The 26,511-nt window shown below is 48.9% G+C and overlaps 1 protein-coding gene across 5 annotated transcripts in view; it reads left to right on the forward strand.

Moving 5' to 3' along the window:
• SLC28A1 (solute carrier family 28 member 1) overlaps positions 1,351-26,511 on the forward strand; it is a 75,153-nt gene continuing 49,992 nt past the window's right edge. The window contains exons 1-8 of one of the 5 annotated variants that reach the window (XM_018066581.1): positions 1,351-1,583; positions 2,597-2,708; positions 4,141-4,229; positions 7,325-7,419; positions 12,002-12,185; positions 19,440-19,581; positions 20,177-20,290; positions 22,046-22,123. In XM_018066581.1, the coding sequence (XP_017922070.1) occupies positions 2,613-2,708; positions 4,141-4,229; positions 7,325-7,419; positions 12,002-12,185; positions 19,440-19,581; positions 20,177-20,290; positions 22,046-22,123 (798 nt within the window). In that variant the 5' untranslated portion in view covers positions 1,351-1,583; positions 2,597-2,612. The remainder of the gene's footprint in view (positions 1,584-2,596; positions 2,709-4,140; positions 4,230-7,324; positions 7,420-12,001; positions 12,186-19,439; positions 19,582-20,176; positions 20,291-22,045; positions 22,124-26,511) is intronic. The other 4 variants (XM_018066580.1, XM_018066579.1, XM_013972991.2 and 1 more) reach the window with 4 other exon arrangements.

Genomic DNA, 26,511 nt, shown 5'->3' on the forward strand with positions numbered 1-26,511 from the left:
GTCCTTGTTGGAGAAGTCAGGCCACACAGAGATGTCAAGGTTCTAGGGCAAAGTGTAGGCAATGTTTCGAAACAGTTTGGGTTACTCCTAGATGTGTCGTGTCTCCTGGCTTCTCTCTGGGCACCGAGAGAAACCAAGCAAGGAGGGGAGGGGAGGAGACGGAGGAGGACGTGGGGAGGGGAGAGACGAGGCGAGGGACAGAGAGGTTAGAAGGGGCAGAGGCAGAGAAGCAGGTACAGTCCAGTTTGCCCTTTGCTGGGGCTTGATGAGCCCCCGCCTCCCCACAGAGCAGCTGCAAGCCCATCCCTGTGGAGGCTGCCCAGGGTGCCACGTCTTCTCCTTGGATAAACCAGAAGTATGCCACAAGCATTTAGTTTATGATCAAGGCAGTACATGAGCCCCCAACAGAGTGAGCAGGGTGCAGTGTGGATCTCTACCCAAAAGACCAAACTGCAAAAAAAAAAAAGCTGGTAGAGTATGAGCCTCTTTTGTAAAACGAGTAACATAAAAGAGTATCCACTTACGAAAAAAATCTGGAGAAAAATTCCATAATGAGCTTAGATTAAAGGCTCAGATTAGAGGGACTTTTAACTTTCTGCATTCTGTGTGTTTCTATAATGTTTAAATGTTCAATGATGCATGTGTAACTTTGGTAATCAAAGTGGCCAAAAAAAGGTTGTTAAGAGAAGAGGTATCCCTACCCTTCATCCATCATGGTCCCCAGATTTCCAAAACAACCAGCCTGTGCTGGTAATTCCCTCTCTGTGTTACCAGGAAGTGTTTATGCATCACAAAGGATTCTGTCACATGTGTGTGTGATTAATTATTAAAGAGGTGTTGTCAGTCCTGTCAGATAAGTTTAATATTTAGTTACAGGATTGAAACATTAAAGGGTTTGTCCATCGGCTCTGCATGCTGTTGCTTAGGTATCAGTTAAAAAGCAGTGAAACAAAGAGGCAAACTATGTGATTTTGTTTTCAAGACCTCTTAGACCTGAAACACTTTTACTGTTTGTGGTACTACACTGCTTTCCTTATCTTCAAGCTCAGGAAAATAGGTTGCTGTTATAATTACTGATGCAGTGAGAAAAGGGAGACTGGGAAAAATATAGAATGAAAGGTAAAATACATGATCCAGAAAACTGAGAACCCCTGATGACAGGTGGAAAAGGAGGCCCCAGGAGGGGACATGGGAGAATGACAGTAATAATTGTGGGCTTCCTGGAAGAGGTGGGCCTGTTTGGGAGAAGTGGAGTGGAGAGGAGGGCATCATAGACAAGGAAGGCAGATTTACTCATTAGGCAGGAGCTCTAAGGGCCAGGTCCAGATGGGGCCCACTTGCCCCATTTCCTCTTTTCCCTGAGAGAGGGTCAAGTCCCTGCCCTGGCTGTGGCCCAGGGTTCTAGAGTTGGTGCTGGACAGAGCCAGGTGGGAGGCCCAGCCTCCTTCAACTCTGGACTCTGCCCAGGGATTTCCAGTGAAATGAGAGGACCGGCCAAAGCCCAAGCAGGTTGGATCCAGCCCATCTCCGTGGAAACACGCACTTCCGTCTGTCCCCCAGAGAGACTTGTTGACCACAAATATGTGAGTAGGGAGCAGAGCTTGCCCCCCTCTGTGCAGCTGTGTGTCTGTGTCTGCATGTGTGCGTGGGTGGCTGGGCTTTCCCAGGCTCTGCCTGTGTGTGTACTTCCCTACATGGCCCTGGGGCTCCTGTGTGCACCTGTGGGTGGCCCTGTGTGCTTGCCCTCGGGTATGTGAGATTAGTCAGGCTGGCATTTGGACAGGGTTGGGTACTACCCAAAAGGGAGAAAAAGAGAGGGGGCAGAAGTGGAGAGAGAGAGGGTGTTAGGGCTCTTATTTATAGATGAGTTTAGGCCACAAACTGAGCTTCAGCACCCCCTAAAAAAAAGGAAAGAAGAAAAAAAGGATTATATTGGCTCTTGTAATTGAAAAGTCCAGGGGGAAGTACTGATTTCAGATACAGTTGTATTCAGGGACTTGAATGATGTCTTTAGGATATTTCTGTCTTTCAGAGATGGGAGCACATAATACAGTGAAAATATCACATAATAGCAATGAAAATATCACTCGATAGCAATGGTTTTAACCTGTTGTAGGGAGTCGGACACGACTGAGCGACTTCACTTTCACTTTTCACTTTCACGATTAGAGAAGGAAATGGCAACCCACTCCAGTGTTCTTGCCTGGAGAATCCCAAGGACGGGGGAGCCTGGTGGGCTGCCGTTTGTGGGGTTGCATAGAGTCAGACACGACTGAAGCGACTTAGCAGCAGCAGCAGCAGTGATGAAAGCTAGGGCCAGTCTTCAGAAAAATGCCTCTATATCAGACACATACACATGCTATACAGAATTCCTCCCTTTCCTTCTCTGTGAAGTGGGTGGAACTTGCCCAGTTTCTGCCTGACTTCCCAGACTGACAAGGAGTTGCCCCTCACAGGTTCAGGAGAGCAGGAAGGGGCCCTTCCTCTGTCCCTGGGGACCCTGACATAATGAGGGCTGAGCTCTGGGATGGGACAGGCTGCGCCAGGTCTTGCCTGGCCTCCCCTTTCAGCTCTGGGCCCTGACTTTGTCTTTCAGCTGCAAGATCTGGCACATGGAGGACGACACACCAAGAGGAAGAGAGTCCATCTCTCTTGCCTCAGTGGCCAACGGTTTGGACAACAGGGGTGCTGAGCTGTTGGAAAGTCTGGTCTGTCCCCTCCCCCATCCTGGTTTGCCCCCCACCCCCACTTGGTGGGAGGGTCCTTTGTTCACCGTCTTCCTCCCACCCCTGTCTCCTCCTCACCTCTCTGCTTGAACACTTGGGAACTGCCCCTCCCCACCCGGCCCCTCAGGGTTTTGACCTCCCCTCCCCACCCCCTGCACAGAGCAGTCTCCATCATCACTCAGGAAACATCCCTGCACACCCACCAAGAGCCAGTACTGCCTGTCCTCGTTTGAAAGGTCAGGGAATGACTCCACCAGGAAGTGACATTTGAGCTGTGATCTAAAACATAAGGAGAAGCCTCACGAAGAGGGCATGGGGGAATCTCTGGGGAAGTCCCAGCCTCTGAGGAGCCAGCAATCTTGTTCTGGCTCTGGAATGGCCAGGTTGAGGTCCACCACCTAGTACTTTGGAGCCTAGCCTGACACCCTCTTCCTTCCCAACCTCCTGTTGAAAGTGTAAGTGTTAACCACTCACTCTTGTCTGACTCTGTGGTCCCATAGACTGTAGCCAGCCAGATTCTTCTGTCTATAGAATTCGCCAGGCAAGATAGTGGAGTGGGTAGCCATTCCCTTCTCCAGGGGATCTTCCCGACCCAGGGATCAAACCCTGGTCTCTTGCATTGCAGGGAAATTCTTTATCATCTGAGCCTACCTTCTGTTACCAAGTCCAGGCTTCCTCTGCTTGCTGCACACAGTCCAATGAATCCAAAAGACAAAGGGTTGAGGCATGGGAAAGACTTTATTCAGGGAGCTGAGAAAATGGTGGGCTAGCTCCTCAAAATAACCATCTTATGGGGTCTGGATGCCAGGTTCATTTATAGGTCAGAGATGCGAGGAGGTGAGGAAGCCAAGAAAAAAGCCATTAATCTTGCAAACATTTCCTAGAATGGCAAGCCTCAGGCTGGGGGTGGGTTAATTTCTTCCTTCCTGCCATCCACAGGTAAACAGGGTCCTGAACAAAGGCACTTTAGTTTAGCAGTTAAGCAGAGGGGCAAGGTCCCCTGAGGCGGGCCACTGTATATGATTATAATTTAAAAAGCAATGAAAAGCAAGTCAAAGAAATAGTTCCATCGTAGGGTCAGAATTGGCTGCTTCTCTGCAACACTGACCTCCCCCCATCCCGCACCCCCCCCTGCCCGCCCCCCCACGCCCCCCAAGCTCCAACACAGACCACGAGCTCCCTGAGGGCAGAATCAGTCTAGCACAGAGCACAGGACACTGTAGGTACTCGGGGCACACGCTTTGGAATTAAGCTCCCTCTGGTTGTTCCCTGTGCCTAGCCCCTGCCCCAGTGTACCCCTGAGGTGCCCGTGGGCACACTGCGGGCAGCCTGGGTCTATTCACACTCCAGGCTCTCCTCCGTAGTTCTCCCTTGAGGCGGGAGGCACACTCTGCTCCTTCTCTGGTGGCTTTAGGAGGAAGGCCGAGACCCTGGCAGCAACTCAAGCCCTTCGGAAGTTGGGAACAGCTGGAGCAAGGCTGGCCCGGAGCCCTCCTCGGGATGGTAGGTGGTCTCTGGGAGGGACATGGGCTGGCTGGCTTGGGGAGAAGGCCCCTCTGGGGAGCAGAGGTGGGGAATCTGGCCCCCTGATGGGGAGGGGGCTCCCTGAACCTTTGTTGAGGGAAGGAATAAACGTGTTTTAGAAACAAGTGAGTTCTGCTGGCCTCTGCCTCAGAGGTGAGCCAGGCCAGAGTTTCCCAACCTGCTTTGAAGCAAGTTCCCATTGGGAACCTCAGTTTATACTGGGGGGCTGCTCTGGTTGAAGCTGGAAGGGGGCCCTGTACCAACCTGGCCCCGTCAACTCCCCAGCTGACTTCTACCCCATCCGGCTCTGGGGCACCTCAGGGAATCCTGATGCTTAGTTTGAAACCCCCTGGACTGGCCCAGGCCCCTTGTTTCATATGGGGAGGCTGAAGCCCAGGGAAGGAGAGAAACAGGCCCAGGTCACACAGGGAGCAAATGGAGCCTAGGGCTCGGCCAGCTGACACCGAGGCCTACTGCGAGGTCCTCACTGGCCAGATCCTGAGCTGATGAGAACATGATGCCAAAAACACGGCCTCTGTTTGCTGGTGCCAAATCGAATCTCAGAGACAGAGTTTTGAGTGAAGCAGAAATGAGTAGCTTGGTTGCTTTGCCAGCCAAAGGGGTACATAGCCAGCTCGTGCCCTCAAAACTGTGTGTCCCCACCCAGGTGGATTTGGTGAGGAGTTTTATAGCAATGGTTCTGTTGGAGCCACGCGTTCCAGGAAACAAACTCTCTCAGAAGGACAATGCAGATAGTGGAGTGCAGTTTATTACACCGGCGGGCCCAAGGCAGAGTCTCCTCTTAGCCAAGGACCCCGACCAGCATTTGTGAAAATCTTTTATACCCCATATGTACGTGTCTGAACCCACCACTCCAAATTCCTTGAGACTTACATAAACCAAGGAAAAGACAATCCCAATAACCCCATCATTCACGTCCTATGTGCTCATGCGCTCAAACAGTCAAACAATTAGTCGATAATCAATAAACCCGAGGTTACACTCCAATAGATACAGAAAAATTTATGGCCTGTCTGGAGGAATGGGTGATTAGTGTATGTTTTCTCTCAGGCGATGAGTAACCTAGATACGATCTTCAAGGTTCCCCTGCCTGGAGGGGGTCTTATCCTTCTGTTGTTGTTTTCATAGGCACTAAACACAGAGTTCAGAGTCCAGTGGAAAGGTGGCCAAGCATGATCAGCATGAACAGGCCTAAGATGGAGTCAGGCCTATGAATTCCTTCTTCAGCTCGAGGGTGGGGTGCTGACAAGACTAGGGTGTGTGCGGGGCCTGCACGCCTCTAGTCAAGTCTCAAGTGACATCTTGATGAACTTCTCTGGTGTCTTTAATCTGGCCTCCGGTGGTCTTTTCTGGAATGAAGAATGCTGACATTTTCCATTGGTTGGGTTTTACTTAGGTAAAAAGCTCAAAAATATCCTTATGTGTGTTCCTGGAGGCTGAACCAGGACCTAACCCAAGGCTGCATTATTGTTTCTTGGCTGCTCTGCCCTTGTCTCTGCCTCCACTCCCTTCCCTGATTAGCAACTGCTTTAATCTGCCCTTTGGGACTCAAGGAAGATCATGGATACTGGAAGGTTTCTGAGCCCAGGAGCCCCATAGCATCCTGCAGTTTTCAAGCATGGAACGGGCCAGAGTCTGTCTGTCTGTCTGCCTTAGGGTGAGACTGAAGAAAAATGCCTCACTTAGGAGGTGGGGAGATAGTGAAGGACAGGGAAGCCTGGTGTGCTGCAGTCTGCGGGGTTGCAAAGAGGCGAACATGACTGAGCAACTGAGTAGCAATAAGAGGTGAGAGGTGGGGACAGAGAGAGGAGACTTTCCTTTAAAAAGTGGTGACTGAATGAGTGTGAGTGAGCATCTTCTATATGCTCAGGCTGGGGGACCCCAGAGGCTATTCAGGTCCCCAGGGACCTATTCAGTCTTTCCTCTGGGGACAGTCAAGTGACCAAGTGTCCAGACAAGAACTGGCATTTGCTCCAGGTGCAGAAGGCAGTGGGGTGCCAAATGGCTGCCGGTGGGCTGTTGATACCTCCCTCTTTCTGGGAGGAGCTGTTACTCAGAGGATAAGTTTCCACAGGTATAATAAGTGCAGAGCTGGGTACCTCCGAAGGCGGCTCCTTGCCCCTCAGACAGGCGGAAATGGGACAGGGCATGCGAGGCAGCCATGGTGGTTGGTGCATTGCTATACATGGGTGAGGTTCTTCCTTATTGTTTCAGTTCATTCTTTCCCAAGCCCTGGAGCCTGGAGCATCACTGTGGTAGTTAGTGGTGCTGCTCCAGGCCGAGGAACAGCTGGTACGGACAGACAGAGGCCGGAAGCAGTGAAGGGCTGAATCATGTCCAACTCTTTGCGACCCCGTGGGCTGCAGCATGCCAGGCTTCCCTGTCCTTCACCATCTCCCAGAGTTTGCTCAAACTCATGTCCATTGAGTCGGTGATGCTGACCAACCTTCTCATCCTCTGTTGTCCCCTTCTCCTCCTGCCTTCAATCTTTCCCAGCATCAGGGTCTTTTCCAATTAGTCACTCTTCAAATCAGGTGGCCAAAGTAACGGAGCTTTAGCTTCAGCATTAGTCCTTCCAATGAATATTTGGGATTGATTTCCTTTAGGATTGACTGGTTTGATCTCCTTGCAGTCTAAGTGACTCTCAAGAGTCTTTTCCAGCACCACAATTCAAAAGCATCAATTCTGCAGTGCTCAACCTTCACTATGGTCCAACTCTCACATCCATACATGACTACTGGAAAAAACCATAGTATTGGCTATATGGACCTTTGTTGGCAAAATGATGTTTCTGCTTTCGAATACACTATCTAAGTCTGTCATAGCTTTTCTTCCAAGGAGCAAGCGTCTTTCAGGTTCATGGCTGCAGTCAAGTCATTCTAAGTTCCCTCTGGGCTGGGGTTGACCTTTGGCCCTGTGGGATGTCAAGGCCAGTGTTGCCATTTTACTGGGGATGAAGCTGAGCGGCTTCTGCCTGGAAGTGTTGAGGATCCCCACAGGTGTGGGGGTCTGGTTGGGGAGCCTTTCTTAGACCCTGCTGGTCTTCTCCACAGGAGAAGGAGGCTGCAACCAGCCCCAAGAGTGAGACACTTCTGCAGGGAGCATGCACAGCTGTTCCAGTGGATCTGCATAGGCCTGCTCTGCACTGGTGAGCTCTGGGCCCAGCCGCTTCCAGGGAGACAGTCACTCCTGCCTAGCCCCCTGCCCCCACCACCCAGGTTTCAGCCACCTCCAACCCAGCTATCCATGTCTCAGGGCAGGGTCATTCACTTACCCAACAATTTGACAAAGGTTTTGAGCACCAACTCAGGGCCAGCTCTTGTTCCAGAAGCTGGGATATATGAATTAAGCCAGACAAGATCTTATTCTCAATGTAACTCTCTGATCAGTTAGGGAGAGGGGAACATATATTTCCACATAATTCAGAGGGCCATCTGGGAGCACCAGGGAAGGATTGTGGGGGTGGTTGGGGGATCTTCCAGGAGGAGATAACATTCTGGTCTCATGGAAAGTGAAAGTGAAAGTCGCTCAGTCGTGTCTGACTCTTTGCAATCCCATGGACCATACAGTCCATGGAATTCTCCAGGCCAGAATATTGGAGTGGGTAGCATTTCCCTTCTCCAGGGGAAAACCCAGGGATTGAACCTAGGTCTCCCGCATTGCTGGCGGATTCTTAATCAGCTGAGCCACAAGGGAAGCAGGGGGTGAGTAGCAATTAGCCAGGTAAAAGGGGAAGGAAGAGGAGTGAGGAGGTAGAGAGACACATGAGCAAAGGTGGGAACCTGCAGCATGTGGGCAGGCAGCTGATAAAGAGTCGAGTGGCTGGAAGATAAAGTTCTAGACCAGGAGTGCTAGAAGAGGAGGCTGGAGGGATAAGAAGGGGCCAAGTATTGGGAAAGGGGGTTGGAGAGACTTGGATTTTACTCGCAAGGCCAGAGAGAGCCATCGAAGGATTTAAACAGGGAAGTGGCAAGCTTGGATTCACATTGTGGAAACCCAGAGGAGGCACGCAGGAAAGACGGGAAAAGGGACAATTGAGAGTCACTATACATGTGGGAGAAGACGCAGGGATGGAGGATGGAGGGGGTGGATCTGAGAAATCCTCAGGAAGCCACACCAGTCAGACCTGGGAGCTGATCTCCATGCGGGACAAAGGGGGCCCTGGAATCCAGGAGTTTTGCTTGGGCCATGGGGTGAGTGACCAGAGCCAGGGACCACAGGTGGAGGAGGGGATCTCCGCTGGGAGGACAATGACGAGTTCTTTTGGACAATGAGTGGAAGGAACTGCTGCCAGGCCCTCCAGGAGAAGAGGCTTCCCAGCGGTGCCTGGAGAATGAATTGAGAGGTGGCTCATGGATGGAAACGTGGAGACTGGTCACACAGAAAGAGGTAGAGAAGACTAGGGGCCCGGAGACAGCCTGAGAAGATGTGCAGGTGGGGGCAGCAAGCACAGGGCCAGGAGCCAAGGGTTGCCAGAGGGAGGGAAAGATGGCCAGCATCTCTGCAGTGAGACCAGCAGGACAAGGCTGGAGCAGTGCCTGTGGACTTCAGGGACAAGGAGATCATGGCGACTTAGGGCAGGGGTGTGGTAGCTGGATTGGAGAACAGGAGGAGAGGCAGTGTAGACAGTAAGTCTACACAGCTCTTCTGAGAAATTTTTTAATGAGAACTGGGTGGGAATACGCATTTATTTATTCGTTCACTTTTGGCTGTGATAGGTTTTCGTTGCTGCTCATAGGCTTTTTCTCGCTGCGGTGAGTGGGGGCTACTCTTCATTGCTGTGCAGGAGCTTCTCATTGTGGTGGCTTCTCTTCTTGTGAAGCGCAGGGTTGAGGTGTGTGGGCTTCAGTGGTTGTGGCCCAGGGGCTCATTAGTTGTGGCTCAACGGCCCTAGAGCGGAAGTTCTGTAGTTTCCGTGCACAGGATTAGCTGCTCCGCAGCATGTGAGATATTCCCAGATCATTGGCAGGCTGATTCTTATCCACTGCGCCACCAGGGAAATCCTGGACAGGGATATTAATAGAAGGGTGTGGCGGTTTCAAGGGAGAGCGTGTGTTTGACCCGCTTTCTGAACTGAGGCAGGGAGTTTGGGGAAAGAAGGGCAAAAGCAAGGTGGCAGAGGTGACCAGCGGAGCAAGGTTCCCTGGGCACAGGGAAGCAGGGTTCTGGGGCCCAGGCAAGGGCACGTCTTCACGGCTGCAGGCTTGCCTCGGAGTGGAAGGTGGGAAATAAAAGGGGGAGGTGGTGTGGTTGCCCAGACCTTCGTGGGGGCTACACAGGGGAGAGGACGGAGCCATGACAGCAAGGGCCCCAGTCTTTGTGATTAAATCAAAGTGGGGTCCCCTGCTGAGCTGGGGCTGGCTCGTGGCCCCGGCAGCTTCCTCCTGTGGATGTCGGAGGCGGGGAAGGCTTCCTGTGGCAGAAGCTGAGCAGGGCCTTCTGGTTCCCCTTGTGTCCACCTTCACTCAGACCCAGATTTGTTTCTCTCGAGGAAATGGCTGAATTCCATCTAGCAGGTCATGGAAATGGCCCTCCCCGTCCTACTTCCCCTCCTGTCTTGGCTGCCAGGAGCTCCCTTTCTTTCTCCATGTTCGGGTGATTTTGATTTCCTCCAGCTCTCTGCTGCCTTTACTGTATTGTGTCTCCTATGATAAGGCTCATCACGGACTTTCTGAAGCAGGCACGGCACAAGCTCATGTTCTCAGCACTTGCTTTGATTTCGAGCAGTGGCCTCCTCGCCTTAGGTGGGCTTTCTCCACAGATGCCAAGATAACATTGGCGGCAGACTGACATGGAGGGCCTCGGTGTCCCAGGTCTCAGAAGAGTGTGCCTCTTGCCCATATTTCTGTATGTCTGTGATGGGCGTACCTCAGGTCATGTGCTCCTCCTGGGTCCTCCTCCTGTGAAGAAGGTCAGGCTCTGCTGGACCACATGGGCTAAGAGTGTGTAGGGGCTCCCAAAAGGAACAAAGTCCCGTCACCAGAGATCACAGGGATCCTAGAAGGATGAGATACTTCTTAAGACGCTTTTCTGCCCTGTCCTGCCTGGAGGACCTGTCTACACAGCCCCATCTCCTACATGCTGTGCCAGTCCCTGCTGGCCGCAGACAGACCTGGATGGGTATCCCAGCCGATTTCCTCCCTGTGCGAATCAGTTTGCTTCTCACCTCTGGACAGGGATCACACAGGACCGACCCGGGGCTTGGTTGTGAGGAGTAATCCTGGCAGTGGTATAGAGCGCCGAGCTTGGCGCCTCTCTCCTGCCAGCTCCCCCTCCGGTGACCTCCCACAGCCCTGCGCCTGCATCCCTCCCCTGCCCTGCAGAGCCTCACCTGTGTGCTTCTAGATGACACCCATACAGGTGTCCCCATCTTTCTGTGTGAGAGAAAGGTAACTTCATTTTCCATAACTCAAGTTATTTTCTATTTCAATTTCCTTGTTCCAAGTGAGGGGAGAAACTGAATTATCTGTCAGCGTGAAATATCCTTTATCCTTTTCCTCAGGAGACCCCATTGGGTACTTGGGTGTGTGCTGAGTTGCTCAGTCGTGTCCAACTCTTTGCAGCTCCATGGACTGCAGCCTGCCAGGCTCCCCCGTCCCTGGGATTCTCCAGGCAAGAGTACTGGAGTGCTTTGCCATGCCCTTTGACCCAGGGATCAAAGCCACATCTCCTACAGCTCCTGCATTGCAAGCAGATTACTTGCTGCTGAGCCACCAGGGAAGCCCTGCTGTGCGTCTACTGCACGGCGACGGGGATCACCCACACACACACCTGTGCCCTCCCCTGTGAGTGTCCCTCCCGTTCCGGTTGCCAGTGCATCGAACAGCGTTCTCTGTGCTGCACAGCGTGTCCCCGCTGGTTGTCTGTTTCAATCACATTATCAATACTACATATGTGTCAACCCCAGTCTCCCAATCCCATCCTGCCTCTTTCCCCTCATGGGCCCTGGCTCTTGGAATCCGTAAGCCAGGGGGAGATATTTTTCCTCTGCTCTCCACTATCATATTCCTTTCTTGAAGCAGAGCACAGATGGGCCTAGCTGCTCAAATGGAGAGAAGGGCAAAGGGGGAAAAGGAAATTCCAGGAAGAAAAATGATCATTGATTAATATTTAGAATGGGATCCTGGCACACAGAAGTCAATGCCTTTCTGGAGTAGCTGACTTACCCGTCTCTGTCCTCGGAACCTACCAAGGCTCTAGAATATGGCAGGCGTTCCACTGATGCTCAGCGGTTCATGCTATCTCGTGTGTGTGTGTGTGTGTGTCTGTCTGTGTGCGCGTGCGTGTGCGTGCGCTGTCACCCACTTGTCTCCAACTCGTTGTGACCCTAGCCCACCAGGACCCTCTGTCCATGTGAATATCCCAGCAAGAGTACTGGAGTGGGTTGCCATTTCCTGCTCCAGGGGATCTTCCTGACCCAGGGATCGAACCCAGGTCTCCTGTGTCTCGTGCATTGGCAGGTGCATTCTTTACCACAGAGCCACCTGGGAAGCCTCATGCTACCTTACCGCCTCCTTCAACACCTCCCTCACATTTGGTCAGCACTTTAGAGTCTGCAAAGCCCTTTCACACACGTTCTAAGCCGAGACGATTGTGCTCATTACCAGAGAACTAAGGCTCTGGGATCTCTGGCTGGGGTAGGTGGAGCTAAAGCTAGGGCAGCAGGGTCCAGAGAGGCCAGTGTCGTTATCCACAATCCCTTCTCTGTTTCATCCTCCACCTACTCCCAGCATACACTGCCTTCCTGCTGGCCGCCTGCATCCTGAATTTCCAGAGGGCCCTGGCACTGTTCGTCCTCACCTGTGTGGTCCTCGTCTTCCTGGCCCACAGCCTGCTCAAGAGGCTGCTGGGGCCAACGCTGCTGAGGTGTGTCAAACCTCTAGGGCATCCCTGCCTGAAACTCTGGTTTAAGAGGTAAGTGAGTCCCCAGGGGGTATGGGGGTGGGCAGGCACATGGGTGGAGGGCCTCTGAGTCAGCTCCTGTGTCACGGCCAGGGCTGGGTGAGGAGGACTTCGGTCTTTGTCCCAGCTGAGGCTCCTGGGTTGTGGGGAGCCCACACACTTGCTTGCCTCTTGGGAGCCCTGGGGCAGGTCTTGCTGGGGAGCTGCAGAGGCAGCTTTGTGGCGTCTTTGTGGTATTTTGCCACTTCCCATCTGATTCTCTGCTCCAGTTACAGTAGGTGGCTCTCACACCTGAGGACAGGAATCAACAGTTTCCTAAATTCAGAGAACCCAGCCCATTCAAGCTGGGAGGGCCCATATCAGTGCTATGATCAGAGCACCCAGAGTCTTAGTGAGACGTCCAGCTGCTGGGGACCACCCCTGGAGTCTGATTCAGCAATCTGAATTGGGGTCCACAAGTCAATATATTTTTTTCAACTTTTTAGATTATATTGGAGTATAGTTGATTAACAATGTTGTGATAGTTTCGAGTGTACAGCAAAGTGATTCAGTTTTATGTAAGTGAAAGTGAAAGTGAAATGGTAGTCACTCGGTGGTGTCTGACTCTTGGCAACTCCATGGACTGTAGCCCTCCAGGCAAGAATACTGGAGTGGGTTGCCATTTCCTTCTCCAGGGGATCTTCCCAACCTAGGGATCGAACCCAGGTCTCCTGTATTGCAGGCAGATTCTTTACCATTTCAACATGTGTCTATTCTTTTTCAAATTCTTGTCCTATTAGTTAATATTTGTAGTTAGCCACAAGGGGATTCTGATGTAGCCGGCCACTTTCCTGAGCAACAGTTTGAGATCCTTTTGTTCTTTGTTTTGTTTTAAATATTTATTTATTTATTTATTTATTTAGGCCGTGCCGGATCTTAGTTATGACATGTGGAATCTAGTTCCTCGATCAGGAATTGCACCTGAGCCCCCTGCATTGGGAGAAAGGAGCTTTAGTCACTGGACCACCAGGAGAAGTCCTTGGGTTACCGAAAGGTGTGGGGTCTGGCTGCTCGCTGCCCCAAAGCCAGTAAACAGGCCAGGTTGGTGGAAAGGAAAGTTTGCTTTATTTCAGATGCCAGCAACTTGAGGGCAGGACAAGGTGTTCAGGGACATCTGTCCAAAGGCCGACTTCCCCCCATGAGCAGCAGCGGGTGAGAGCTTTTATAGGCCAAGGGAGGGGGCTACATGCTGAAACAGCACAGTCATCTTGGACAGTCATCTTCAGATTGGTCATTGGTGGTCTGACCAGCGTCATCTCGATTGTTTTAGGTATAGTTAATCTTCAGGTCCAGGGTCAGTTTCCTTCCATTTCTTTGAGGCCGGTTCTCGGAACTGTGGCAGCTTATGCCATTGGTATAGTCTGGTCATCACGTGGTTAACTTCTTCCACCTGGTTGGGGGGTAGTTTCAGTATCTGTAAGATTTCACAGTTCACAGGAGATGGCTCAGAATATTATCTATGGCCCTTGAGAAGGAACTAAAGGTCCTTGGCTCTGCTTAATGACTACAGTATTGTTATTTGGTCTCCTCTGACTGTCTTCCTTTGTTTCTGCATTTCTCATTTCTCTGATTATTCTTTGCACAGACAAAAGGCAGGCAAAGGACCTGGGGGTCGGGGATCAAGGACCATAGGGTCCCACTCTGTCTCACCAGGATCCCCTGGTTTTTAAACTGGGTTCCTTAGAGCTCTGGAAACTGTGGAGGTGCCAGAGGGCAGATGGGGGAGATTGGAGAGAGGAACATCAGACACCCCTCCTCCCAATTTCCATTTCCATCAGACAACTCTGTTTTATAAACAGGCTTGCAAAAAACATTTTAGCTGGGGAAAAAAATGTTTCTATGGCTTAAAAGAGGTACTCTTTTTGTGGATGAAGAAACTGATGCCCAAAGAATACCCAGTGACTAAGCCAGGCAGGTGCAAGGCACAAGGGTGTTTCCCAAAGTAATATCTACATACCACAGCAAAATGCTTTAAGTCAGCCTATAAACAAATTTTTCATTTTCTTTATAAATAGATTTGTTTTTACATTTGCCTTCTGTTTATTAAATAGATTTTTAAGAGGATTTATTTTTATAGCCATCTTCTGTTTATGACAAATCACTGATACTGGGTTTTCACTTGAAATATTGTTATCAAGTTTCCTTTAAAAAAAATACATGCAGATAAGGGAGTTCCCTGGTGGTTAGGAGATGATGCTTTTCTTGTAATGGCAACGGGCTCAATCTCTGGTCAGGGAACTAAGATCCTACAAGCCATACAGCATAGCCCCAAAATAAAAGCAATCACAAGATACCATTTCCCATCTATTAGGATGGCTATAATGAAATAAGACAGATTATAGCAAGTGATGGCAAAGATGTGGAAAATTTTGAAACCCTCATATACTCCTGATAGAAATATAATATGATATGATGCAACTGCAATAGAAAACAGTTAGTCAGTTCCTCAAAATATTATCCATAGTGTTGCCATACCCAGCAATTCTACTTCCAGGTTATATCTGAGAGAAATTAAAACATATAACCAGACTTCCCTGGTGGTACAGTGGATAAGAAATTCCAAATTTGATGAAAATTATAAACCCAAGCATCAAGAAACTCTACAAACCAACAGCACAAGAAACATGAAGAAAATCACACCAAAGCACATCATAATCAAATTGCTTAAAAACATGAGTAAAGAGAAAAATCTTCAAAACAGCTAGAGAAAAAAAAACACATATGTTCTGAGGAACAAGACATGGATGATGCCAGATTTCTTCTCAAAAACAATACAAATGAGAAAACAGTGAAACTGTAAAAAACAGAAATGAAAACAAAATGTGTCAATCTAGAATTCTTCACCAGTGAAATATCCTTTAAGAAAGGAGAAGTAGGACTTTTGCAGATATACAAAAGCTGAAAGAATCAGACATTAAAACCAGAGATGCGCTACAAGAAATGTTAAAGGACAGTCTTCAAACCGAAGGAAAATGATGCCAGATGAAAAGTTAGATCTAGATGAGGGAATCAAGAGTGTTGGAAGGGTAACTATGTGGTGGATAAAATGACTTATTTTTCTTATTATTTAAATCTCTCTAAAATCAACTTATAAAGCAAGAATAGAACAATGTATGGTTCAGCTCAGTTCAGTTTGTAAACATATAATAAGAAAGTAAACAACCATAGCACAAAGGCTAGGAAAAGAAATGAAATTAGACTGCTGTAAGACTTTTATACTGCATTTAAAGTGATATAATATCACTTCAAAGTAGACTGTGATAAACGAAAGATATATACTATAAATGCTAAAGCTATCACTAAAATAACACAACAAAGAATTATAGCTAACAAGTAAAACAAGAGATAAAGAATAATTTTTAAACAGTTAATCTGAAAGAAGGTAGGGCAATAGGAAAAGAGGAACAAAGAACAAAGATGGGACAAATAGCAAGTAAATAGCAAGAGGGTAGCTCTAACCCTTTCCCATACCAATGCTCGCATTACAGGTGCAGACCAATAACTCTCATGAGCAAAGATGTAAAACTTATTTAAAAAATTTTAGAAAACCAAATACAATAATACACAAAGGTATAATATGTCATTAACAAGAAGGATTTCTCTCAGGAGTCCAAAGTTGGGTTTACATTAAAAAAATCAATGTCATCGTATTAACAGACTATAAGAAGAAAAACAATATGATGATGCCTATAGATAAGAGAAAGCATTTGACAAAATTCAATATCCATTTCTGAAAAACAATTCTGAGCCAACTAGGAATATGAGGGAACTTCCTCAACCTGATAAAGACCACCTACGAAAAATCTGTGGTTAATCTCATACTTAATTGTGAAAGACTGAGTGCTTATCCACTGAAATCAAGAACAATATAGGAATGTTCACTCTCACCATCTTTTTTTTTTTTTTTAATTTGGCTGTGCTGGGTCTTAGTTTCAGCACACGAAATCTCTAGCATGCGAGATTTAGTTCCCCAACCAGGGATTGAACCCTGGGCCCCTGCAGTGGGAGCATGAAGTCTTAGCCACTGGACCACCAGGAAAACCCCTGTTCTCACTAATTTTTTTCAACATTGTACTGGAGGTTCTAGCTTGTATAATTGGGTAAGAAAAAGAAATAAAAGGCATAGAGATTAGAAAGGAAGTAAAGCAGTTTTTTTTCCACAGACAAGATTGTCTACATAGAAAATCCTATGTGTTTGCGTGGTAGGTCACTTCAGTCGTGTCTCACTCTTTGTGAGCCCATGGACTGTAGCCCACCAGGCTCCTCTGTCCATGAGATTCTCCAGGCAAGAATCCTGGAGTGGGTTGCCATGCCCTCCTCCAGGGGATCTTTGTGACCTAGGGATTGAACCCTCAATTCTTTTCCGGTATTGGCAGGCAGGTTCTTTACCACTAGCACCACCTAGGAAGCTTGAAAATTCTATGTTATCTACAAAAAGCTAGTATAACTATTAAGTGAGTTTAGCAAGATTGAAGGGTACAAGCTTAACATGCAAAATGCAATAGTATTTCCGTATACTAACAACAAACAATCATAAATTAAAATCATAAATGTCATTTAGAATAGCAGAAAACATATGAAATACTTAAGGATAAATCTGACAAAAGACCTCCAAACCTGTACATGGAAAACTAGGAAACATTGCTGAGAGAAATACATAATAAAAAGACTTAAATAAACAGAGCAACACATCAAGTTCATGGATTGAGTGAATCAATATTATTAATATATCAATTCTCCTCAAGTTAATCTATAGATTCTAATAGTATCTCAATCAAAATTCTAGCAGACTTTTGGGGTAGAAATAATAAGATGATTTTAAAATTCATATGCAAATACCAAGAGCCTAGAATAGCCTAGACAATTTTGAAAAAGATGAACAAAGCTGATGCATGTCACTAACTGTCCTTAAAACTTATTATAAAGGTACAGTAATTAAGACAATGTGTTGTTGCCATCAAGACAGACAAATAGATCAATGAAAAGAACAGAGTGCAAAAATAGACCTATTATATAAAACCAGTTGGTTTTTTGACAAGAGTTCTAAGGCAATTCAGTGAATAAATAATAATCAGCTTAACAAATTCTGCCAGAACAATGGGATATCCATATGTAGAAGAAAGAAGAGAAGGACAAGGAAGAGGAGGAGGAGAGAGAAACAAACTCGATTCATTAAAAAATTGACTGAAAATAGATGATAAACCTAAATGTAAAGCCTGAAACTATATAACTACTGTAAGAAAACATAGCGGAAAAATCTTTGTGCCCTTCAGACTTAGAGAACTTACGATTGCCAGGGGGAAGAGATAATTAGGGAGTTAGGGATGGACATGTACACATTGCTATATTTAAAGTGGATAACCACCAATATAATATTGTAAAGTAATTAGCCTCCAATTAAAAGAAATAAATTTATATTAAAAAATAAAACAAAATGGATAACCAGCAAAGAACTACTCTACAGCACAGAGAAATTTGCTCAATGTTATGTGTCAGCCTGGGTGGGAGGAGAGTTTGGGGGAGAATGGATGCATGTATGTGTATATATATATTGCTGAGTCAGTCTGCTATGCACCTGAAACTATCATCACATTGTTAACCAGCTATATTCCTATATAAAATAAAAAGTTTTAAAAAAATGTTTAAAAATAAGAAAAATGCAATTAAAACCTACAGCTGTAAGAATAAAAGAAAAAACCTTCCCTCCCAAAAAATAAACCTCCAAACATGCATTTAAGTGTTTATAACACCAGTTAACCTCAAGGATAACAGTAAGTAAAGAGGCATACAGGTGGCTCAGAGACAAGGCAGAAATTAGGCCAATGGAACTGGCATAATAGGAGTTTGGAAAACACACCAGAAATAAACAGTGAACTCTGGGGTTAGCTTGCCTGAGTTCAGGTCCTGGGTCCTTCTCTTACTGGCTGGTAACTATGCATAGCACTAGTTAGGAGAACAGAATTGCTGCTAGAGTGCCTGGGTTGAATCTCGGCTTTGCTGCTTTCTAGACGGGTGGTCACGGGCAAATTAATTTTTACATCTCTAGGATGAGGACACAGAGAAGGCAGTGGCACCCCACTCTAGTACTCTTGCCTGGAAAATCCCATGGACGGAGGAGCCTGGTGGGCTGCAGTCTGTGGGGTCACAAAGAGTTGGATACGACTGAGCGACTTCACTTTCATATTCACTTTCATGCATTGGAGAAGGAAATGGCAACCCACTCCAGTGTTCTTGCCTGGAGAATCCCAGGGACGGGGGAGCCTGGTGGGCTGCGGTCTATGGGGTCTCACAGAATCGGACACGACTGAAGCAACTTAGCAGCAGCAGCAGCAGGATAAGGACAATTCCTATAGGTCTCTCAGCACTCAGCATGGTTCCTGGCACATAGTAGCAGCGCAGTGAACGTCACCTGTGATTAGTAGTACCCAGGGAGTTGAAGGCTGGGTCAGGGTGAGACCCTGAACCTGGGCTCTTAAATTGTTAGGCTGCCTGCTGGACATTCAGGGCTTCCCTGATGAATCAGATGGTGAAGAATCCACCTGTGATGTGGGAGACCCAGGTTCTCTCACTGGGTCAGGAAGATTCCCAGAGAAGGGAGTAGGTACCCAGTCCAATATTCTTGCCTGGAAAATCCCATGGACAGAGGAGCCTGGTGGGCTATAGTTCATAGGATTGCAAAGAACTGGACAGGACTGAGCTACTAATACAGGAAGACAGACATACTGCTGGACAAGCAGATCCCAGCCCCAGGGAGGGAGACATGGCTGTAAAAGTCACTTTTGGTCATTGGTCTCAGGTACTCAACCCGGTATCCCTGATTGACACCACCACTTCTGGGCTTTAGGGGAGCAGAGCCCATGGCCCATGGCGCCGAGTTCCAGCCCACACAGACCCCACCTCACCCTGTAAGGCCAGAGGCTGGCTGAGCTGAGCATCACTGCAGCTATGAGGATTCTTGCTGTGTGCTTGACCCCATGCTAAGCGGAGTACCCACATCCTCTGATTTAGTTCTCAGCAATCTTTAGAACTGGGGGTGGGAGGGGTGTTTGGCTTCATTTACCTGATGAGGAAACTAGACTCAGAGAGGCCAGGTGGTCTGTCAGAGGTCACACAGCACTCTCCCCCTTCTTCTGCACCAGCCCTGAGTACCCTTTCCTGGGGCCCTGGGTGCTATTGTGTGGGGGTGGGGAGATGCTGACAGTAATGACTCTCTGCCTCTCCCTTCAGGGGTCTAGCCCTTGCTGCTTTGCTGGGCCTGGTTTTGTGGCTGGCTCTGGACACCTCTCAGCGGCCTGAGCAGCTGGTGTCCTTTGGCGGAATCTGCGTGTTCATTGGCCTGCTCTTTGCCCTCTCGAAGCATCACCGCGCAGTGAGTGCTTAGTTGTCAGGCCAAGAGGGGGCTGCAGCCCCTTCTCTCTCCAGCGTCAGGTCCCTTCCCTGTTTCACAGAGTGGTTAACACCTCCCCCCAGAGAGCCACACCTGGGCAAAGGGATCACTGCTAAGAAGTCATTCAATGCCAAGAGGTTATCCAGCCGTTAGGTGTCCAGCTCCCTTCTGCTGGGGAGGAGGAAGTGCTTGGAGGGAGTGGGGTCAGAATGGCTGAGAGCCCTGACTATGTGGGAGAGATGGTCCAGACAGACAAAGGTTATGCTGAGGCTAGGCCCTGAGGCCAGCGTTCTGCCCACCCAGCTGATCCCCCGGGACCAAGTGCCAGGGCTCCCTGCTGGTCCTTGGTTAGATCTGGCCCTGCCCCTGCCCACTGCCCAGGCCCATTGCTGCCTTGTGGCCTGTTCTGCACTCCATGGGGGATATAACCATCGGCAACAGGCCCATAGCTCCGGCCGGGTCCAGGCTTCATCCTACAGGCTGACTGAAGCTCCCAGAGCCCCTCAGCAGTGCCCACCTGCTCCCTGTGGACCTTCCCAGGTGCTGAGCTCACCTAGACCTTTCTCTCGGGTGGCAGGTGTCCTGGCGGGCTGTGTTCTGGGGTCTTGGACTGCAATTTGTACTAGGACTCGTCGTCATCAGAACAGAACCGGGGTTCATTGCATTTCAGTGGCTGGGCGACCAGATCCAGGTGTGTACATGGGGTGTAGCTGCCCGGGCGTCTTGGGTTGCCGGGGATGGAGGAGAAGCCTCTGCACTGGAGGGAGGTGGCCTGGACTGTGACCACGTGGTGGGTGTGTGGGGACCCCCAGACCCCTGGGCAGTGGGAGGCTGGGCAGCACAGCTGCTGCTTCCCTCAGGCCTGTCCCACCTGCCCAAACAAGCAGTCCTTTCAGAGGGTGGCCTGATGTGGAAGAGAATCTCAAAACAGGAAGGTTCCTAGGATACCCAGGCCCAGGGCTTATTACCCTCGGTCCTCATCAGGAAAGGAACTTACAATAGTTAAAAATGCTTTAAAAATTGAAAGTGATTTGGTTTATATAAGTGTTGTTGTTCAGTCACTCAGTCATGTTTGACTCTGCAACCCATGGACTGCAGAACGCCTGACTTCCTTGTCCTTCACCATCTCCCAGAGTTTGCTCAAACTCATATCTATTGAGTCCGTGATGCCTTCCAACCATCTCATCCTCTGTCGCCCTCTTCTCTTCCTTCCCTCAATCTTTCCCAGTATCAGGGTCTTTTCCAACAAGTCAGCTCTTTGCATCAGGTGGCCAAAGTATTGGTGTGTATGTGTGTTTAAAAATAATATTCGGCTTGTTGAAGTTACACTTTTAAAATTTCATTTATTGTGATGAAATCACATAACACAAAATTTATCATTTTAACCTTGTTTTTTGCATTTTAACCATTTTTGAGTATCATTAAGTTCCTTCACATCATTGGGCAGTCATGATTTACTTCTTAAAATATCAGTTATGGAGGACGCAAGGTTGATCCTATACTCATCCCTCTCTCACTATCTTGAATTTCCATGCACTCTCTACAGGGAGGGCTTCGGGTGGGACAGGGAGAACCCACATGTCCAGGCTCTGCCCATGTCCTCCCGCTGGCCACACCAAGGATACCTGCATGGGTGTCGTGATGGAAAAAGACACTTGCTGCTCTGGGCGTGCATGCTCAGTTACTCCAGCTCTTTGCAACCCAGTGGACTGTAGCAGGCTCCTCTGTCCATGGGGTTCTCCAGTCAAGAATACTGGAATGGGTTTCCATGCCCTCCTCCAGGGGATCTTCCCTACCTTGGATAGAACTGACATCTCTCTGTCTCCTGCATTGGCAGGTGGGTTCTTTACCACTAGCGCCACCTGGGAAGATTGCTGCTTTGGGCACAGCCCTCATTTTATAAACGGGAGCATTGAGGCCCTGGCAACAGAAGTGACTTGGCCTGCAGTCACAGTCCATGTTTTGGTCCTAAATACAGGGCTCTTAAAGAAGTGTGGCCAGATTGTAACACCAAGGCCAGGAGCCTGGGGTGGGACAGGCTGGGGCTGGGCCCTCAGTGGGGAGGCACAGGAGCACCACCTTTGACTGCCTTCTCCAGGCAGTTCACTGTTTGCTTCCTCCTCTGTCTCTTCTTCAGTGTTCGTGTCCCAACAACTCTCATCTCAGAGTATTTCTTTACAATTTGGCGTCTCTTCTGGAAGATGTACTCAGAAGGAGCAAGTGTGGCTTTAATGACACACATGGTCCCCCTGCTGTAAGGCCACGGCCTGGGGGCTCATCCTGCAGCCTCCAGGTCCTTCTCTTCTCTTCTGGGCTGCTGGGAAGGCATGAGCAACATGCAGGGCTTCTCCAGGTCACCCTAACCTGGTTCCCTTGCTGCTGCTTCCTCCTTCCGCCCTTGTTGGCCTCACTCCCGGGTTTGGTTTTGTTTGTTTTCTCCTTTCAGATATTCCTGAGCTACACTGAGTCCGGCTCCAGCTTCGTGTTTGGGGAGGCTCTGGTCAAGGACGTCTTTGCCTTTCAGGTCAGCTTGACTCTTGGCTCACAAAGCATTTAGCAGCCTCTGCCGGGTGCCTCTAGCTAGTGGGGCATCCAAGCCCGGTCCAGAGGAGGGGGAGGGCTCCTGCTGGTGGAGCCCAGCTACTGGAAGCTAATGAGGCTTAAACCTTGGGGTCCTGGGGGAGGGGCCTGGCAATGTGCTCACCTGGGGGTATGTTTTCAGTATATTTTGGCAAACTTGCAAAAGTAAGATATATCTGTATTATTTTCCTAAAAAATGAATCCCCCAATAGTAGAATTGCTGGGAGGTTGAGGATGAGAAAAGTAGGTGGAGACATGTAGATGGCATCTGCTGTGACCTTAGCCCCTGACATGCTACAGGGACATATGATCCTCTCGCGGGCTCCTCCTTCAAGCCCCCTCCCAAGCCACCTCTGCCAGGAAGCCTGCCCTGATTAGTTGCAAGCTCTAAGTCCTTCCTCTGGATTCTCCTAGACCTACAGCCCCTTCCTCCCTCCTTTCAGCAAATGTGTATTATGTGCCTTCCGCAGTGCAAAATATGTTTTTAAAAAATTTTTACTGGAGTATAGTTGCTTTACAGTATTATGTTAGTTTCCACTGCAAAGCACAGTGAATCAGCTATATGTATACATATATCCCCTCTTTTGTGTATTTCCTTCCCATTTAGGTCACAACAGAGCGCTAAGTAGAGTTCCCTGTGTTATGCAATATGTTCTCATTAGTTATCTAGTTCATCCGTAGTAGTGTATACGTGGCAATCCCAACCTCTCCAATCTTCCCACCCCTCATTTGCCTCCTTGGTATCCATACATCTGTTTGTTCTCTACATTTCCATCTCTCTTTCTACCTTGCAAATAGTTCCTTCTGTACCATTTTTGTAGATTCCACATATATGCATTAATATGTGATATTTGCTTTTCTCTTTCTGACTTACAACAGTGCAAAATATTATAGAGGAAATTGAGATAAAGACTCAAAGACTATTGTGTAATTGTAGAGCCCCAACCCTATTTTTCTTTTTTTTTTTTTTTTTGGTCACGCTGGGTCTTTTTTGCTGTGTGAGGGCTTCAGTAGCTGCAGCATGTGGGTTCAGTAGTTGTGGCTCCCAGGCTCTAGAGCGCAGGTTCATTGACTTAGTTGCTCCATGGCGTATGGAATCTTCCCAAACCAGGGATGGAACCCATGTTCCCTGCATTGGCAGGTGGGTTCTTATCCCCTGGACCACCAGGATGTTCCCAGACCTAATTTAAAACAGGGAAGCCTGTGCTGAGCATTCGATGGTGGGACTGCATCACTGTTTCCCGGTGGAACTATGGTTATATTTCTTCTTTGTCCAGTTGACTGCCCAGGCACCTATGTGTCTCTAGTAGGATCTCAAGTGTAGCTTCTCCACCTGCCTCACATCCAAATTGTCTCAGGACCCTGAGGCTGCTTCAGGCTTGAGTTTCACTTCCAAATGCCAGGTGGAGAGAGAGAGCGCCCTGGGCCTTGCTTCCCCACTAGCTGGCCCCAGTTTCTGCCCCGTTTCCATAGCAACACAGATGGGAATTGGTGCCGCCCACTCCAGCATGTCCTGGACCACTGTCACCGTGGGGCTACCATGCAGGATCAGTTTCAGAGATTTTTGCTTTTTGCCATCACTCAGCCGTTGTTCCCAGAGCCTCCCCATCCTGCCGAGGGTGTTGGGTCTCAGAAGCTTCCAGCCCAAGTCATGGACTTGGCATTGCCTTCTGAGCTGGTGTCAAGCCAGTTTGTGAGTCCAGATACCTCCAGCCTGCCCCCATCCCTGACTCAAGGTGTGGTCCTCTGGGAGCTTCAGTGTCTGTTGGCCCCAGCAGCTCTCTGGGAAACATCCGCTCCATCCAAGGGTTCTAGTAACATCAGCCTTGGGAGGAAAGCGAAAGGGACCAGGTTCCTGTGCTCTCAGGACAAATTTGCCCATCATGTTTTTCTGAGATCACTTCTGTGCAGGGAGATGATCAGAGGGGCAGCCTCTGTCAGCCCCTCCAAAAGTCCCCTAACACCATCGTCCTAGGGCTGAGGCTGGGAGGGACAGCTCCCTTCACATCTGCATCTCCAAGTAGGGGCCGCTCAAGGTTTCTGGGAGGAGCAGTGAAGTCCTGCTCCAGGGTGATTTGTCATGTCCACTGGACAGAGAATGGCAGTTGGTGGCTTCTCACACTTTACAAGGCAAACATACAACACTGTGCAATTCAACCTCCCCTGGCAGTCAAGTTCAAGTGTAACTGGCACAAAGGAAAGTGCCTGGGCAGTCCATTTAGGGAGAGAGTTTTAAAAATAAGGACAGTGAGAATGCCTCCTGAAAGAGGTGGTATTTGAATTGGAGCCTCAGGGCAAGAAAAAAATTGGACAGACAGAGATAAGTGGGAAGAAGGAATGCCTGGGCAATGGCATGGAGGTGAGAAAGTGCTGGGCTATGTAACGTAACAGGACATAATTCAGTTCAGTGGGTGTGTAAGCTATTTGAAGGAAAGGATGGATTAGGGGATAAACTGCAAGTGTGGTGAGGCCGTATCTTTTTAAATTTTTATTTGTCTATTGGTGGTGCTGGGTCTTCACTGCTACAAGCAGGCTTTCTCTGCCGGAGAGTGGGAGCTTCTCTGTTGTTGCAGTGCACAAGCTTCTCATTGAGGTGGCTTCTCTTGTTGCAGAGCATGGGCTCTAGGCACATGGGCTTCAGCACTTGCAGCATCTGGGCCCAGTATTTGCGGCACACAGGCTCGGTAGTTGTGGTGCACAGGATTAGTTGCTCTGCGTGTAGAACCTTCCCAGGCTAGGGATTGAACCTGTGTCCCATGCATTGGCAGGCAGATTCTCATCCATTTTGCCACCAGAGAAGTCCTTTAAGAGTCTTAAATGCCAGGCTGAGGCACCTGGATTTTGTCCCCCAGGAGATGAGGAGTTATTGAAGATTTTTGAGCAGGAAAAGACTTGACTGGAGCTTTGGGATGGTTGTGATTTCAATAGTAGGGAGGAAGGGTTGTAGCTGGGATGCTTGGAATAGGGGACCAGCGAGGAGGCTGCCTCACAACCAAGTGATGACTCAGGGACCACCAGACTAACACCGTCCAGAAGAGAGGTCACCATGGGGAACAAAGGCGGGGGAGGGGGAGGATACGGCTGAGGGACCTGCTGTATGAAACTCATCACTTAAGCTCCACATGCTGCAGCTGTGTTTGCTCTTGCATGCTTAGTCACTCAGTCATATCCAACTCTTTGTAACCCCATGGACTGTAGCCCAACAGGCTCCTCTGTCCAAGGGATTTTTCAGGCAAGAATACTGGAGTGGGTTGCCATTTCCTGCTCCAGGGGATCTTCCTGACCCAGATCAAACCCATGTCTCTTGCATCTCCTGCACTGGCACTGGGATTCTTTACCATTAGCGCCACCTGTGCTTTACGTTTAGCTACTTGAGGACAAAGCCTGCTTCTTATCCTTGCTGTTCTGTCGCTAAGTCTTGTCTGACTCTTTGCAACCCCATGGAGTGCAGCACACTAGGCTTCCCTGTCCTTCACTATCTCCTGGAGTTTGCTCAGACTCAAGTCCATTGAGTTTGGGGATGCCATCCAACCATCTCATCCTCTGTTGCCCCCTTCTCCTCCTGCCCTCCATCTTTCCCAGCATCAGGGTCTTCACCAATGAGTCAGTTCTTTGCCTTCAGCTGGCCAAAGTATTGGAGCTTCAGCTTCAACATCAGTCCTTCCAATGAATACTCAGGGTTGACTTCCTTTAAGATTGACTGGTTTGATCTCCTTGCTGTTCAAGAGACTCTCAAGAGTCTTTCTCCAGCACCACAATTCAAAAGCATCAATTCTTTGACTCTCAGCCTGGTTCTTACGCTAGTGTCAGTTAACTGACCTCAAGCCCTGAAAAAACCCTGCCCAGTGCCTGGGACACTGCTTTTTGCTGAATGATGAGATGAATAAATGATGATTCTTCGGTGCACGTGGGAAGTCTCTCTGCCTGCTAGGAATGACTGGCTCTGTGAGCTCTTGGCGGAGAGTTGGGCTCCCACACAGTCAGTCTTCCTCTGGCTGAGCCACCATTCCCATGATTATGTGTTCCTGAGCAGCATGTCCTTTGGCCCAAGACCAGGGCTGAGCTCTTCTTTCCTCAAACCTCCCCAGCGGAGGCCAGAGCTTCCCAAATCCCTAGAGCCAATAACTACACACAGGCTTTGCAGCAAGCTCCAGGGCCCCTAGAAATTCAAGATGTACCACTCTGACCTTAGATTCTGGTGGAACAGAGCAGAAAAGCTTAGGGAAAGGAAGTCATAAGAACAGCTACGAGTTATGGAGGGAGGACTACATGTCAGGCACTCACTTCAAAACAGCTGGAGAAGATTCTTGAGAATCCCTTGGATTTCAAGGA

The sequence above is a fragment of the Capra hircus genome, chromosome 21, assembly GCF_001704415.2.
Source record: "Capra hircus breed San Clemente chromosome 21, ASM170441v1, whole genome shotgun sequence".
Classification (NCBI taxonomy): domain Eukaryota; kingdom Metazoa; phylum Chordata; class Mammalia; order Artiodactyla; family Bovidae; genus Capra; species Capra hircus.